General features: G+C 59.0%; 1 protein-coding gene across 8 annotated transcripts in view; it reads right to left on the bottom strand.

The window, feature by feature from the left end:
* Nucleotides 1-16,864, bottom strand: part of TLE3 (TLE family member 3, transcriptional corepressor) — a 48,622-nt gene that overhangs the window by 3,224 nt on the left and 28,534 nt on the right. For 4 of the 8 annotated variants that reach the window (XM_060005689.1, XM_060005690.1, XM_060005684.1 and 1 more), the window contains 13 exons: nucleotides 14,272-14,476; nucleotides 12,465-12,481; nucleotides 8,769-8,888; nucleotides 7,791-7,841; nucleotides 6,988-7,140; nucleotides 6,441-6,573; nucleotides 5,673-5,872; nucleotides 4,769-4,845; nucleotides 3,754-4,003; nucleotides 3,121-3,368; nucleotides 2,148-2,295; nucleotides 1,198-1,348; nucleotides 9-85 (listed from right to left, as the gene is read on the bottom strand). In XM_060005689.1, the coding sequence (XP_059861672.1) occupies nucleotides 9-85; nucleotides 1,198-1,348; nucleotides 2,148-2,295; nucleotides 3,121-3,368; nucleotides 3,754-4,003; nucleotides 4,769-4,845; nucleotides 5,673-5,872; nucleotides 6,441-6,573; nucleotides 6,988-7,140; nucleotides 7,791-7,841; nucleotides 8,769-8,888; nucleotides 12,465-12,481; nucleotides 14,272-14,476 (1,830 nt within the window). The remainder of the gene's footprint in view (nucleotides 1-8; nucleotides 86-1,197; nucleotides 1,349-2,147; nucleotides 2,296-3,120; nucleotides 3,369-3,753; nucleotides 4,004-4,768; nucleotides 4,846-5,672; nucleotides 5,873-6,440; nucleotides 6,574-6,987; nucleotides 7,141-7,790; nucleotides 7,842-8,768; nucleotides 8,889-12,464; nucleotides 12,482-14,271; nucleotides 14,477-16,864) is intronic. The other 4 variants (XM_060005692.1, XM_060005691.1, XM_060005685.1 and 1 more) reach the window with 1 other exon arrangement.

The raw sequence follows: 16,864 nt of genomic DNA, 5'->3' as shown, positions 1-16,864 counted from the left end.
GGTGGTACCTGGAATATGCTAGCTCCATACGGTGTCCTCCAGGCGTTGAGAAGGTTATCCTTCCCGGTGCTCACAAACCACTTGCCTGCGGGCGGGAGGCAAAGGAAACGTCAGGTTGTGGGCTGCTGCCCTCTAAAGTGAGACCCGCCCCATACATGGCTGGCTGCCATGGAAACACAGTGTGAACCGCTAACCAGTGCTGGGCCAACTCTTCACTCGTGAGAGGCATTTTGTAACCGAGACACGGTAACACAAACATCGACACCCAGAGAATGCCTTCCTCTGCGATCAAGGGGAGGGGTGGGCAGGCTGGGATGGAGAAAGGGAGGATCTGCAGTTAATCACAGGGATTACACTGCCCGAAAGATGCTTTTTAAAGCCACTAAGGTTGACTGATCCATCTCGATTCTACTGCTGGAAGACGGCAGGAAGTGCTAGGAATGACAAAGCTCTGAGTGTCTGGAGACCCAGCGGAAGGCGGGGATCGCTGCAGGTGCGCTGCCAGGGCTCTGCCTGCGTTATTGCCCCAGGGCTCCCAGAGCCACGTGGGGTGCCTGCAATTCCTGGTCCACAGAAAGACCGGTCGGGGTTTAGAGAGGACGGGACGCATCAGAGCTGCACAGCCACAACTACTGAGTCCACGTGCCACAACTACTGAAGCCCACGCGCCTACAGCCCGTGCTCTCCAACGAGAGAAGCCACCGCCATGAGAAGCCCGCCCACCGCAACGAAAAGGAGCCCCCGCTCGCTACAACTAGAGAAAGCCTGCGCGCAGCAACGAAGACCCAACGCAGCCAAAAAGGAATAACTAAATTTTTAAAAAAGTAAAATAAATTTATATATTAAAAAAAAAAAGTGGGTCGGCAGATATTCCAATCCAGAGCTATGGCCAGCAAAGCCTGGGGTCTGAACCACAACCTGGAAGCACTGCCGGCAGGGCTGTGAGTACTGTTCCTTTGCCCCAAGCCAGCAAGGTCTGGCTCTAGCCTGGTCTCACAAGTGCTTGGTACCCTGTGGCAGCATCTGCATCCGAGGATGCGGGGGGGGATGCCAGATGGGGGGTACCGGTCAGGGTCAGGGGGCCTGGCTCTGGGACCGTGCTCACTTTGGGGCTCTGGCCCTTCTCTAAGCTTTGGGCCGCATCTATGCACAGAGGGCAGGCCAGGCCTCCCGGGGCTCCCGCTCCCCCAGGCTCACCGCAGTAGGCGAATTTGAGGGATAGCACGCAGCTCTCGTGCAGGTGCAGCTGGTACTTGTCGGGCTTGGTGTGGTGCAGCACCTCCACGTTGCTGCTCTCCATGCCCACGGCCAGCCACTCCCCGGTGGGGCAGTAACCCAGCGAGAAGATCTGCGGGGGAGGGGCATAAGGAGATTAGCATCCTCCAGAGCCACAGGGGTGAGGGTTCCTCGAGGGCCCTGCTCTGGGACCCTGAAGGCTCAGCGTCCCACCACTCCTTCCCCCAGCACCTCCCCACCTGCCATTTGCAAAGCCAAGCCCGATAACCCAGGGGAATGGGATCTCGTGTTTCATCCCCATTTGACAGGTGACGAAGTTGAGGCCCAGAGAGGTTGCTGACTCTAGAAAGTGGCAGAGCAAACTCAGAGGTGGCACAGATATTTCCCTCTCACAGTTATTCTCTCTGCCTCAGTGACTTCCGCCTTTCCTTAAGAAAAATGTGAGTAAATAAAACACTAACGTCTTGAATAGCAAGATTAAAATATTAAAACAAGCAATAAAACAACAACAGAACCCAGTAACACCTGGCGCTTATAGAATGCTATGAGCCATGCTTACAGCCAAGGCTTTTAGAGGGACCATTTCAGGTGCTCCCACCAGACCCATGAGGCAGCTATGACTATTCCCATCCCACGTACGAAAACCAAGGCCAAAGTGCTCAACGGCAGAGGAGCTGGGAATCAAATCCAAGCCGTTGGGGCAAGTGTGTCCAAATCCAAAGCCTTGTCGATTCTGTTTCATTGCCACTTCCTCCAGGAAGCCTTCCCAGATGGCTCAGGTTGGTCTCAGGTCCATTTGCAACGACCAGGTGTGAGGGCCCCTTTGTCCCCTGACTCAGCCACTGGGACCTGGGGAGGGAAGGCCCCACGCTGCTCCAATGGAAGGAAGGGGGGGGCTCTCGGGGGCACACCTGGGAGGTGAAGTCGTGCTGCTGCAGCTGCCGGCCCTCCCGCAGGTCCCAGGAGCGCACGGTGTTGTCCAGGCCTCCGGTCCATAGCTTGGTGCCGTCGTGGGAGATGTCTATGCAGCTGGCCCCATCCGTGTGGCCCTGGAACTGCCTAGGAAGGCCAGGCAGGGATGGGGGTGAGCTCCGGGGAAGAACCGATGCCAAGCGGACAGCCATCCCAGGGGGCAGGCCAGCTCCGCCTGAGCAGAACAGGAAACTGGGGTCCATCGTCCCCCCGAGGAGCCTGCAGCAGAGCCAGGCCTGGGCCCCTCTCCTACTCTGCTCAAGGGTCTTCGGCAGGGGCAGTTCTGGGAGAGCAGGTACGTAACAGGGGAACCCCCCCCTTAGCCCGACACCCCATGCCTCCTCAATTTGCATTCTTGATCCATCCTTGTCACTCTGCATAAACCACGCGGCTGAGGCCATAAACCAGCTGCATGGCGCTATGACTAACGCAGACGGCCACACTGCACTGAGGGCCGATGCTGGGCCCGGCGCTGGGGTCCGACTCTAAGGAAGGGGCTTCACTCCGCCCGTTGCATGCAAGGGAAACCGAGGCACGGAGGTTAAGTGACCTGCACAAGGTCACACGGAGGCAAGATTGAAACCCTGCAGCTTTGCTCCTGAGGCCCCACACTTAACCACCAAGAGGTACTGCTCCTCCACTCTGGTCTCAACGCCTCTCCTCCTGCCCTCTCTGTGTGTCCCCAGCTCCCCTTCTCCCCAGAGCCTTGTGCAAGTTCCTGGGCCAAGGAGCCCTCCATCGTCTACCCATGTCAGGCATCTGGCACAAGCTGTCTTCTCACCTGGGTGCCCTCGCCCGCGCTGTTCCGGCCGGCCCACGGCACCTCGGACAGGCCAGTCGCAACAAAGATACCAGGCACGGCCAGCGAGGCCTTCCCGAGGACAAGGACCCCCGCTCCCTCCCGTGCCTAACCTGACTAGGGTCTGGTTGTGCAGGTCCCACACGGCAATGTTCCCGTCGCTACAGCAGGAGAAGCAGACTTTGGCGTCGGGGCTGATGGCCAGGGCGTAGCAGGCCGGAGCCGAGGAAGTCAGCTCGGCCTTGATGCGGGGCGTGGGTGACGCCAGGTCCCAGATGGTGAGCGTGCTGGCCTCGCCGCCCACGATGAGCGTGCGCCCGTCGGGGAGCAGCTTGCAGGAGCGGATGTAGTTGTCCCTGTTCTGGAGGGGGAAGGGGCAGTGTTCAGCACCACCCTCCTCCCCTCCTGGGGACCAGGGGGGTCCACCACACTGAGCACCCTGGCCGCTTCTGCCCACTTCCTGCCCTTGCCGAAGGCAGCTGCCAGTCCGACTCGGCTCCCCATTCACTCCTCGTTCACCCCCCTTTCAAACTTTCACTCACTTCTTCACAGACCCCTGGAGGTCGGCAACGCCTCCCCTTACGGACGACGAAAGTGGGGCTCAGGGAGGTTTGCCAACTTGCCCAAAGTCGCCCAGCCAATACAGGGCTGCACCTGGCCGGGGGGGATGGGGCTCTCCCCCGACCCAGGCTGTCTCGCTCTCCTAGACCAGGTGGAAGGGATGCCCCCAGCCCCGGGATCCTCACCAGGCAGTCCAGCTGGGAGATGGGGCTCTTGCTGCCCGGCTGGCTGATGTCCCAGATCTTCACGCAGCCCTTGCCACCTGTGTAGACGTGCCGCGTGGGGTTGCTGATGGTCACTGCGCACACCACCTCCCCGTGGCTCAGCGTGTTGATCTGCCGGGCGTGCCTGGGGATGCCAGGGCCTGCCAGGGCATCGTGGGGGAAGGGCACGGGCTGCATCTGCCCGTCAGCACTCACGTGGAAGGAGTAGGCTCTGGGAGGGGGAGAACCACACTTCTGCCATCTCCAATCCTTTAATGACAGTGTGCACAGCTCCTGCCTAGTTTGACCGGCACCCGCCCCTGCCTGGCCTCCTTGCCTCCAGGTGTCCCCTCTCCCCAGATCTGAGGGCACCTGGTAACCCCAACCTCCTTGGCCTGGCTCCACCGGGCCGGAAACCGCTGCAGAGTCCAACCTTGGCTTCTGCCCCCGCTCACAGATCCCTGCTGCAAACCAGGCTGCTGACCCCAAACTGGCCATGCGAAGGGAGCACCCTTCCCCCACCCAGCTTGAACGCCACCCCTCCTCTAGGAGCCAGTGACGTTAGGGAGGAAAACCTGTCTGCGACCCTCCAAATGAGTCCCAGGGTGCACATCAGGGCCAGGGGCGAGCCAGCGTGGTCGGCCTGCTGTCTTAAGTGCCAGCTGTGGGCAGAACCCACAGGAGCCCCCGAGGCCAGGGCAGCTCCACGGCGTTTGGTTGAGAGACCGCAGTGTCCGAAGTGTTCCTTCCCTCTCAGAGCCCAGGGACCACATCCTCCACCCCAGCCCTGTCTCGTTCCCCTTTCAGAGGGAGCCTGGGGGCCGTTCAGGAGCGCGGCCAGGCAGCTTTGCTGGGGTTGCAACCTGGCCTCTGGGTACCCCGAGAGGGGCAGACACCTTCCCTCAGGGGAGGTCCACCAGGGCAGGGGATGGATGGGTGGGTGGGTGGTGTGCTCTCCCCTGCCCTCCCCAAGAAGCAGAAAATAGCCAAAGCTTACGGTTTTCCACCAGGAATGGAGGCGAGGCTGGAGGGCAGGCCCGTGGCCCGCATCGGGGGGTGAGGGTCAAACCCAACCTGTAAGGCAAGGCCAGGCCAGCCCTTAGTGCGGGATGCCGCCATACGTCCCCCCACTACACATCCCCCTCCACCACCTCCTGTCCCACCCGCACGGCGCTGCCTCTTCAGAACCCGAGACAGCTGGGCAGAGCACGGCCCCTTGTTCCAGAGAGAGCACGGGCCCAGGAGGGCCAAGTGCCTCGTCCAGGACAATGGCAGGAACAGGATGATGGTCCAGACCCCGAACTCTGAGCCGGTTATCTTCCACTCCCACCCCCAGCTCATTCTCCCTGCTCTGCAAGGCCGAGCGGGCCCCTCCTCACTGTGTTCCCTCCCCTGGTGTCCCAGGGGGCTTGTCATGTGGAGAGGAGGCCAACCTGGGTTCAGGAGATCAAGAGAAAAACCGTCTCCTGGAAGAGGACCCACCTCTCCAGTCTGAACTGCTCTCAATAAACGGCAGACAAATCTTGGTATAACGGGCTGCCCCGTTTGCCAAGTCCCTGCCTCGTGGAAATCACCCGACTCACCGTGGGATTCCCACCCCCACAGAGCCCAGAAAGAGAGGTGTCAGCCCCGCTTCCCAGACGGAAAGGGGCAGCCCAGGGAGGCTGTGTTGTGTGAGGTCACGTGGCAACTGATGGGCAGACGGGGTGGGACCCAGGTCTGCTGACCCCCAAGTGTGTTCCACTCTTATTCCTAATAAACACTCTACCCCAAAGGCAGCTAGCTGCCTGGTCGCTGGGCCCAGGTCCCCTTTGGTGTGCACGAAGGGCCACCTTCACCCCCTCCAACTCCCCCGCTCCTTACCCAGTCCCCCCAAAAAAGGAGCCAAAAGGTCTACGTACAGCTCCAAAGCTCACCATTGGCGATCGGCCATAGGCGGCGGCAGCAGCGGCGGCAGCCGCGCTCATCTGGGGTGGGATGTTGTGGAGGCCGGCGTAGGCGCTGGGGCTGGTGAGGGAGCCGTTCATCTCATGGTGGCTCATCATGGCAAAGGGTGCAGCGTAGGAGCTGGTGATGGAGATGGGCGTGCGCAGGGCCGAGGCTGCAAGGAGGCGGCCGTCAGCCGGGAGAGGCCACCAAGCGGAGTGGGCCCCACGCCTCCATCAAGGGCAAAGCTCAGGCCACCAGGCTGCCTCCCTGCCCAGCAGCAATCCCTCCTGTGTTCTAAAGCTGCCTACTCCAAGCAGTCCTCCTGGACTGAACCCACCTACCAGAGAACCCCATCTTCACAGCCTAAGAAGGTTCGAGCTGAGAGATGTGACCACCGCTTTTTATAGAGCAGGACTCGGAGGCCCAGAGGAGGGGGCTGTTCAGAGCCTCACAGAACCAACAGCAGAGGCAGACAGATCACTGGTGTCCCGACCTGTCTGAAGCTCCTTCCACACACCTAGTGCACAGCGGCTCCAGGAAGCCCTGACATCGGTGTTGAAGCACCAGGCACTCACCTTCTCCTCAAACCTGACCAGGTCCCCCAGAGATGGGCCCTGGGACAGCCCTGACTCTGACCCCCCTTCCCTGGCCCCCACCTGTGAGGCTCCAGCCCTGGCCTGGGGCAGAGCCCCTCCCCTCAAACATGGTCAGCCCAGCCCCATCGTGCCTACCCATTATACCTATCGGGTCCATGCCTGGAGGCTTGCCCGGCATCGACCGGAGTCCTGGGGTCGTGCTGGTGCCCGGAGTTGGGGCATCGTTCCTTGGGGTTGGTGTGTTGGACTTGAGCCCAGGGGTGGAGGATTTGTCATTCTGAAGAGGGTAGATGCAGAGACCAAGGGAAGCCATGAAGATTCCTTTCTCCCAAGAGCTGGGCACCACATGAAGCCCAGTGCTGGACCCAGCTCTGAATCTTCTGCCCCACAGCTCCTCAATTCTTGCCCAATCTTATTTGGCAGGGACTGTGGTAATTGTTCCCATTTAATAGATGCAGCAGCTAAGGCTTAGAAACGTTAACTAATAATAAGCACAGGGCTCAGCCTGTAAGCGGTAAAGACAGGATTTGAACCCAGGCCAAGCCCCAATCCGTGTACTTTCTACTCCAGCCCTCTGCCTTCCACTTAGCACCACTCCAGATCCAGACCCTTTTCCAGAACGTTTTCCCTCTGCCCCCACGTTCCCCACCCTCTCCCAGCCTCTGCGGCGCCAGGGGCAGACCCCACATACATGACCAAGGTCTTTGGTCTTGGAGGAGGGCGTGCTGCTGGAGGAGGCTACCGAGGCGGGGCTGGTGGGAGCGTCCTTCTTCAGGCCACGGGCCTTGTCCAGCCCGTTTTCAGGAGGGGAGTGTGCCGGGCTGACCCGGGGCGTCGCTGGGTCCTAAAAACACAAGTGATACGGGGATGTGCCGAGCAGTGACGAGTCTGGAGTCTCTCTGCTCTGGGGACGGGAATGGAGTGGGCACAGGGCATGGGAAAAGAGCCTGGTCCCAAGTGGGGACAATGAGTTTTTAATGACCTAGTCTGACCCCTTCATCCCACAGATGGGGGGAGACTGAGGCCTGGGTGGGTGGAGGTGACCTGCCCAAGATCAAATACAGGTTCAGGACTCCAAGCTGGGCAGCTGGGCCTTGGCCCTGGGTAGGTCCTTTCCAGCTCCCCCTCCCTCGCTAAGGCTGACCCAGGAGGCTCACAAGCCCAAGATCCCAGGGGTGGTGGGGAGAACAGAGCTGACCTGGAGGACCATGGTGACTGGGAGCCAGCCCTCCCCTGGGGTCTTCAGGGGCCTCTCTCTGGAGACCCAGCCTAGGAACCCCAGCAGTGTGCACGAATGCCCAGCCACCAGGCAGCCAAGCCCTGCCCTCCTCCTCCTGACCAGCTGGATGCCCCAACCCCAAAGGCCTCGTCACCCAGCTGGGGCTGCTGGTAACGGTGCAACAGCTGAGACACGACAGCTCCCACCCAGGACAGGAGCAATCGCCGACCACCCTGCACAGGGACAGTCGCCCTGCGACCTGGGCCGGCCCTTACCTCATTGGAAACGTCCACCACCAGATCGTCACTCTTGTCCCCGTCACTGTCCTGCACGGAGGGGGAAGCCAGTGAGAGGCCATGCCCACCCCAGACTGAGCCCAGACCACGCCCCTGCTTCCACCAGCCAGGATCTGAACCCCGGCCAAACCCCAAAGTCCATGCTCTCCCCACTCAGCCCCACCAAAGCTGACCTCTTCTCCCTGCTGTTTGCTAGCCCAGCCCCCAGCCCCACGGTCACTCTGCTCCCACGCCCACAGGCGGCCTCACCAACACCTGCCCAGTTATAATATTTCTAAGGCTGCTTTAACATGTCGCTCTGGAGCCAGACACCTCTCTCCAGCTGGCCTGATATCCACCACCATTTGCAAGTGAGTGCGCTGGTCTCGTTCCATCATTCCCATCACCGTGTGTGTGGGGAGGGGATTAGCCTTGTCTCCCAGAAACGCAGCTGAGGCTTTGGCTGTGCTACGTGTCCGGAGCCCCAGAACAGCCAAGGAGCTGAACACGGAGGGCCGGGCCCAAGGGCACCAGGTCCCACAGTGCATCGCCCCCTGCCCTCTGCCCCAGCTCTCAGCCCTGCTCGGCCTGGCACAGAGCAGACACCACGACCACCTGTAGGGTCGAAGTGTGGGGATGCCAGGAACGGTCCCCAGAGCAGACCGGAGGTTCTGAGGGGGCCGTGATGGCAGCAGGGGGTTTTTGGCCCATCGGGGGAGGTGCCCCTAGCTCTCCCCAGGCCCTACGGAGGCTGGGATGACTTCCCTGTCCACTGCCTCCTGGCCATGGTCCGCAGGCTCACAGGACATCGGTCTGTGGACGCTTCCCCTGCCCGGGCCACCTGCCCTCCTCAGTGCGGCAGTGTCTCCTGCCCCCACCTCTTCCTGACTCTCCCACGACTCAGGCCCCGTGGGGTCTCCCCCAGCCCAGCCCACCCAATCCAAACCCCGGTGGAACCCGCCGCGCTCTCAGACGTACGTATCGGCTCAGACTGTCCTTCTCCTCTGCTTTCCGCTTCTTGGCTTCCATGCTGTAGTCGGCGGAGCCCCGGTGCTTCTCACTGGCCCGCAGGCTTTCCGAGGGCGACACTGAGTTATTCTGGAAGCAAGGAGGAGAGTGAGTATGAACATTTCATGCACATATCGACATAGCTAAGTGACTCAGAAGGTCAGCTGCGGTGTCGTGTGTGTCCTGCAGGTCTCAGCTCCATCGGAGGTTCCCCAGGGACGCCTTCCCAACTCCCCAGACTCGGTTCCTCTGGGAGCACGACAATTCTCTTTTATAGCTGCTATTAGATAATTAACCCAGCACGGGCCGTCTGCCTCTGGCCTATGAGACTGTATGCCTCATGAGGGCGGGCGGGGGTCACGCCTGTGTCCCCCACCGCCCATCTGTGCCTGCCACATACATTTGCTCAAAGAATGGATAAGCTCAATCTGCACTGCGTCTCGAAAGATGGATCTGAGCCGACAAACTGGGGCCAAGTGCAATACTTCACCTGCGGAACCCGACAGGAGCGGGGAGACTGACCGGGACGGGGATCGCCGGGGTGCCAACAGGCCTCCTAAGTGTAGGTGGGCGATGGGGCATTTTGTGCGAACACCCTACAACTACAGCATGGCCTTCTACAACTTTAGAGAAACTCCAGAGTTATAAAGAAACAGAAAATGCAATGTCATGAAGCCTTTCCCCTCTTAAGACAGGAAAAGGTAGAGAGGACAGGCAGACTCCCCCGCTTTGTAATGACGGGAAAGGAGGGGCCCCAAGACAATGGGCAACGTGCTCAAGGTCCCCCAGCAGCAGGCAACACGAAGGAAACCCAAGTTCTGCAGGCCTGGAAGAGACTTAGCAAGTTCTCCCTTCAACTACAAAGCAAGTGAGGACAAGGAGAGTTTGGAATTTCAGGCCTGGGAAGAGGGAAGGTGGGCCAACAGGCGAGGCAGGAGAAGTACCGGCCAGCGGGTCCGGGGACGGAGCGATGCTGGAAGGGGAGAGCTGCCCGCAGAGGAGGACCCTGGCTGGTGGTGTGATGGGTAACCAGGAGCGGGCTGGGAGCAGGGAGGGAGGAGCTACGGGCAGGGGTGCCTGCCAGCAAACCTCTGTGCCGAGAGAAAAATACCACAACCCCCTCCAGGGGGCTGCCGAGGCTTGCCCCTTCCTGAGAGGCCACGCGACCCCGGCCCCGCTTCGCTCGGCACCCTCTAGGGCACCTGCCCTGGATCAGGCCTGGGGCTGGATGCCAGGCGTGCAGGGAAAAACAAGACACAGTCCCTGCCCTCCAGGAGCTCACAACCCAGCTGGAGGGAAGGCCAAGTCCGCTTCATCCCCATCCCCAGGGGTGTGTGACGAGGCCACACGGGGACCCAGAGAGACGTCTGCTCCGAGGAGAAGGGCATCAAGAGGCAGCTGGAAAGTCTTCCCACGTCCCCAGCGGCCGGGGACAGTGTGCCGGAGTGGGGTGGGGGGGAGCGGTGCGGGAGCCAGCCACAGGACTTTATTTCCTCCCCTAAGCCGGTTTCTGGGCAGCCCTTCCCTGCCAAGCTTCTGCCTGAAGCAAATTAAAATGGCAGAGTTATCAAACCTTGAAGAAAATATGGAGGTTATAACGGAAGTGCAGCTCAACCCTCCCCGCAGCCGGGCAGGCGCGGCGGCGATCCACGCACAGCCGTGATTCAATTAGCCGGGGCGAGCGCCGGCAGAAAGATCGCCGTCATTTCATTTCAGTTCCTCTGACGGTGGCCACCCCGCGCTAAGCAGAAGCGCTCCCAGCCCCTCTGCTCTCAGGTGGGCAGGCGGGGAGGAAACGGGGGCGCGCGGCTGCTCGTGTTTCTCCCCGCGACCAGGGCCACGGCTCAGAGAACAGCGGGCTCTTTCTTCTCCTGCAGTCAGGCTGAAAACCCTCGCTGCTACCGGAGCAGAGTCCTGTCAGGCGTTTAGCGGCATCGATCCAGCCCGCCTCTGGCTGGCAGGCGGCCAAAAAACTAAGTATTTTTTATTGCTTCGGCTAGGCAAGGAAATATGAATGAAGCTACCTCTAATTGGACTCCAGACTAACCCCTCTGGGACAGCTTCCAGCCCCTCCAGCCGGTCCCCCTCCCACTCCGACACGGCCCTGTCTTTCCTGCCGGGGCCTCATCTGTTGACAACCTGGTTTCCAAAGGGCTGATTACGTGTGTCTACACCCCCTCCAACACCATGGCCGCGTGCACACATGTGAGCCCCTACTGCCTGTCCCCGGGACGCCCCACACCCCCTCCCGGCCCAGGACGGCGTCCCGATTCATTTCCACGGCATTCTCCAGTGGCCCAAGGATGGCCCCTCTGCCCTGAGTCTGGATGTCGGCGAGCACTGAGGAGCGAAGAGCCCAGCTCTTAGGGGTTCCCCATGGGTTCCTTCTAGCAGAAATCGTTCACAGATGGGGGCACAAAGCCAGAGTCAAGAGCGACGAGGACGAGCATGAGCATGTGTGAAGGCAGGGAAGGGGCCGAGCACTTCTCTGTGCGGCAGGTCCCTGTTAAGCAGGTTAAGCTCCGGATCCTGGGTCCCGTTCTGAGCAGGGGGTCTTCCTAGCTAAGCGGAGAGGCTGGCTGGGCAGGAATATTGCCATGTTACAGATAGAGAAACTGAGGCTCAGAGAGGCCAAGAGGACTCCCCAACGTCCCATGAATCTGGGACCAGACTGAGCCTTGAGGTGTCCAGCCCAGCCCTCCAACAAGGCCACCCACTGGGATCAACACTAAAGCAATCAAAATGGATGTACAGTTTCAGCTGTTCCTTTCTTACGCACCTAGCCATTCCTGGGCCCACATGACCTGGATTTCTGAGCACACAGGCAAGTCGAGAGGGGACGTGAGCACCGCTGCTAATGGGAGATTTAAAGTCAGCCCGGGTAGAGGGCTGGGAAGGGGAGGTGGGTCGGGATGGAGGAGCTGCCCAAGGAAGCTGCTGTCTAGATGGTTAGTTAACTGCCTGACCTTCCAAGTCCCACTTAACACGAGGTAATAACCAAAGCCATCCTAACAGATTAGATGGCCCCAGATACGAGGACGGCGATGAGGAATAAAATAGCTGTGTTAATCGCTGGAGGATTTTTTTTTATCCAGACTCCACTGTGCTTGTTCACTTGAAACAGAACCTCTGAGCCTCCGTGTGCTCAGAAAGATTTACAGCAAATCTCAGAGCTGACAGACACGCAGGCAGCCTGCCCTTAATGCTCGCTTGCTAGCACTTTCTCAAACCGAGTTAAAGCCTAGAACAGGGAGAAGCCTCAGGTGTTGGGAGGAAATGAGGAGGATATAGGATCATACAGGGGTCAGCCAATCTGGGGGGCAGGGAGGCACTCCGGCCCCAAACGAGGGGGGGACACCAGGGTCCCGAGCTCTGGGCTCAGCCTGTGACTCCACAACCCCCCCTTGGAGGGCCCAGGGCTGGCTGGCTGACCTCTCCAGTAATCACCTCTCCTACAAAAGGCGTTTGGTTAGAGCTCACTTAGCCCAGCTCTTCATTTCACAAATGATGGCCCTGAAGCCTGGAGAGACGAAGGCTTCCCCAAGTGCAGGTCACTCAGCAGGGGACAACACCCTCCTCCCAGGAGCCCACACAGGGTTAGGGCTGACCCTCCCCCAGCACCCAACCCCCCCCCCCCCCCAACAGGTTCCAGAGTGCTGGACTTACCGTGCTGGATTCTCTCTCTTTGGGGACAGAAGGCCAGGACAGGAGGAGGATCAGGTCCCCCAAGACAAAGAAACAAAAAAGAAAGCAAGGTCAGTATCGTCCGGTTGCCTTTTATGCTTTGCTAGTTCACGGGTTTTAAAACGAGCAGCGGCCTGGCTCTGAGTCACCGCGGGTCAGCCAAGGTAGGGCCATTAGGTGACGTCTCTCAGTTTGGAAATTAACCGCCCCAATCCCAATGCTTCACTCGGCCACCAGGCCCCGGCGGGGCAGCAGGGGGGGATCTGTGGCCTAGCTCTCCCTGACATGCGGAGAAGGGCACCAAGATTACTGGTCAGCAGTTTTTAAAGCCGTAAACTTGGGAAGGATCGTGCTACGCAAAATAGCCGTGGGATCTGGGAGTTGAGAACATTATTGTTATTTTTTTGTTTTTTAAAGGAATTATCGGAGTGGTATTTTGGTGGTGGTGTTTTGCTGTATGCGGGCCTCTCACTGTTGTGGCCTCTCCCGTCGCAGAGCACAGGCTCTGGACGCGCAGGCTCAGCGGCCAAGGCTCACGGGCCCAGCCGCTCCGCGGCATGTGGGATCCTCCCGGACCGGGGCACGAACCCGTGTCCCCTGCATCGGCAGGCGGACCCTCAACCACTGCGCCACCAGGGAAGCCCGGTGTTGGGTGTTGTTTTTTAATTAATACTCTTCTCTGTTTCTTTACCAAGACGCCCCAGGAGGCTGAGGCCTCTGATTATTTGCCCAGCCAAGCACTAGCTCCCTGATCCTCCTGTCTGTTGTGGGGAGGCCCTCTTCCTCTGCCAGGAGGACCATCCTACTGCAGGGGCAAAAAAACTTAGTCTCTGGTTCCCACGACCTGCTCCTACCGCCCCATGGCCCCGGCCCAGGCAGGATGGTAACACTCCAAGCCCCCCGTGCCCAGGGCCGGCTCATAACACGTTGGCCATGTGCCCCAGTAAGTATCTAAGGGCAAATCAAACCATCACATGGTGCACCTTAAACAGGATAGCATGTGTCGACTGTATCTCAATAAAGCTATAAGACTAATATCTAAGGGCAGACCACACAAGGTGGCAATCTTTGCAAAGGGTCTGCTAGGAAGCCAGGCCCTCTCCTTTCCCGATCAAACTAGGCCCCCTCCCAAGGCCCTTCGCAGCGCAGCTTCAGGGGTCTTCGCGGGACAGGCTGGGTTAAGGGTAGAGAACGTTCTCATTCCCAGTCTTCCCAATCATCTCCCTGCAGCAGTGTCACCACCACCTCTACTTAAAGACAGTCCCCTAATGAGGCTTTACTTGAGCGCCAACTGGGTATCTTTTTCAAAGGACGTGGTCTCTGTCCTCAGAGGACTAAGGATCCTGGTGAGGATAAAACACTTTCCAGGGTAGGAAACAGAAGAACGGTAACAAAGGGCTCCGTCTTGGGACCCCCAACTCTTGAACTCTTATGGGAATTTGAAAAGAGACCCTCAGCTTGGCCAGGAGGGCATCCTGCAGGGGTGGGACTGGGGCTGGCCCTTGGAGGGTGGACAGGGTGTGGCTAGGAAGATGGGAAGGTATTCCAGGAAGAAAGGACAAGATGTCTTCCAGGGCAAAGAAGAGAAGGTACACATCAGGGATTGGGGGGTGGCCTGGGGGATGGGGCTCCAGTTTCCATGTACCAGGATCTTAATAGATGGCCCCAAGCCTTTTGCTAACTCCTGGTCCTAGGGTGACAGCATTTGCTGTGTCTGTTCACAGAGGGGCCTCCGAAACCTCTGCCCCCAGCCCTGCACGCTGCCCTCCGCCCCTGCCCCGGGCCGCACCTCTGTGATCCAGTTCATGGTGGTTCTTCTCGTCCTTCACCGACAGGTGGGCCTGGCTGCCCAGGGCACCAAGCGCCAGCAGCCCTGAGCTGCTCCCCGTCACCGGGGGGATCCCTGGAGGCTGGAGGCCTGACGGGTGGGGCGGCAGCTGCACCGGGGGGCCGTGCGTGGCGTGGGAGAGGTGCTGCGCCTGGAGCTGCTGTTGCTGTAATGAAGTTGGTGGTGAGCGCGGCTGAGCGGGGAGGGCCAGGGAGGCTGGGCCAGCCCTCTCGCTCCTCCAGGAAGTGCCGGGGGCACGTGCCCCCCGTACCTCTGCCCCCAGCTCAGGCCACACATGCTGTCATGCTGGAGGAAGTCTGGTAATGGACCGCAATTGAGACACAAGATCTATGATGGCAAACGCTCCACCTCCTCTCCAACCCCAGTCTCAGGACAGAACTTCTCAACGCATGTCTCCAAGCCCAAGATAAATACAGCATGCGTTTAAAAGCCAGTCGTCGGGGCTCCCTCTCCGTTGAGGGCGATCCACTTTTACGCTCCCGACGGCCACAGTTTTGCTCATGCTTGCATGCCTGCAAACGTCAGCAGCCGGCGCTTCCCACCCTGAGCCCGTACCCTGGGGAAGACTCCCTAATCCTGAGGAACTCCAAGCCTGTCTTACAAAGCGGAGGCAGGACACGGCAGAGGAGTCCCGAGATCGAGAGGAGTTTGGGGCCAGTGGAATGAGAGCCGACGTCACCGGACATCAGAGTGGAGAACAGGGTAACAGGAGGAGTGGGGGCTTTGGAATCAAGACAGACCAGGATTCAAATCCTGGCACTCACTAGCTGGGTGACCTCAGGCAGGTTACTCACTAAGTGATCTCATAACAATAGCTAAACGTTTCCCAGAGGCCCTTCCAAGGCTCCCTCCCCTTCCAAAATCTAGTCGTGCATTAAGTCACTTATTATCAATAGCAAGGGTAACAATCCCTAATTAAGGATTCCGCTTGGCACTAGCCTCAGGGTCTTCTTTTCCCCCTTCCCCTTGCGCTCCCCCAGCAGCCAAGACAAAGCGCCCTTTATCATTCCCAAGATTGCGTCAAGAACCACGGGCACTGTGGGGCACGCTACGCCACGGCTGCATACTTCATAGGGACTGAAATATGTCTTAGGAATGGCTGGGCCCTTGGGTACACATACATCTTTCTTCTCAACGAGCACAACAGGAGGGAACAGAAATTTACTGAATGCCTGAATCCATGCCTGGGCCCTTTCCAAATATTTTCTCTCACCCTTCCAACTACCTGGCAGAAGGGTTCTGCCCATTTTACAGATGGCAAACTGGCACTTAGGGGCTGGAGGGGGCAGCCAGTAACTAGCCAAGTCTCACCCCTAGTGGGGTATCTGGACTCAAATCTGTCAACCACCGACGTCAGCCAAAGAATGTTCCTAAAAGACCCTCCTCCCCAAAGCAAGAAGAGTTGGTGGGGGTGACAAAGAGCTAAGACGTGACGAGCTCACCTGTCAGTGTGAACCGTGGCTCTCAGGCCCCTGATGAACAGACAACAACACACAATGCAGGCCCACGGCTCTGGACAGACGTGAGGCTCCGAGAGGCAATGAGTGTGTTTGAGGTCAGGGATTAAGAGCCCCACTCTTCCCCAACTAAGCCGCCAACCGCCAACCTGGTGCACCCCCAAATTAATGGCACCCCCAGTCACACCACACTCCTGGCCCCAGAGAGCTCATTTCTCAGTTTGGGGAGAAAGGCTGGGACCCACGGCCATCGCTCCAGACCTAGGACATCTCTTGGTGGGCAGTTTACGGAAGCCGCCGGTGGGCACTGGTCCAGGTTGCAGCCTGACCCCAGATCTGCCTCGAGACGCCAGAGCAGAAGCGAAGCCGAAGGGCCCCCTGGAAGCCCTCCCCATCATCCGGGTCAGAACGGGTTCCTCCTTTCTGAGAGTTATGACAGCTCAGACTCTGGAGCCAGACAGACTAAGGAAGATGTCCCGCTCGATCTCTTATCAGTTCTAAGAACTTAGACAACAGTGGACCTCTCTCAGCCTCAGTTTCCACATCTGCAAAGTGGGGATCAGAATGCAGCCCATCTCTTCAGGTTGTACAAGGATCACGTGCGTAACTACATGTGAAGGCAAAGTAGGTGTTCAACAAACATTAGCAAAAACTATGAGTGGACCACAAATAGAACTGCATCTTTCTCTGATCTTGGCAACTCGTGGGCTCCAGGAAGAAAGGACCTTGTTTTATTCATCCCAGCACCTCGGGTGGGGCCTGGCATGTTTGCCCAATACACATCTGCTGGGTGAATAAATGAAAATGTTGGAAAAGGGTTTACACAGAGAGGCTGGGAAGTAAGTCAGCAGAGTGGCTCTGTCCAAAAGCCATCCACCTGCCCAGATCCAAGCCTCCTCTTGGTTGGGAAGAGGGGCATCAGTGGCGCATCCTGCTTCCCAAAACACGAACCAGTGAACCAGCATCAGAAACTTGGAACAAAGGCTGTAGTTGCAGTGGCTGTTTGGAAGACAGTGGCTTTCAAAGCTGCTGAGCTTCCCAGACGGACAGGTTGGTTTTCAGCTGTGGCCCGTCAA

Source organism: Delphinus delphis, chromosome 2, assembly GCF_949987515.2.
Source record: "Delphinus delphis chromosome 2, mDelDel1.2, whole genome shotgun sequence".
NCBI classification, from domain to species: domain Eukaryota; kingdom Metazoa; phylum Chordata; class Mammalia; order Artiodactyla; family Delphinidae; genus Delphinus; species Delphinus delphis.
This window is presented reverse-complemented; position numbering and strand designations above follow the sequence as displayed.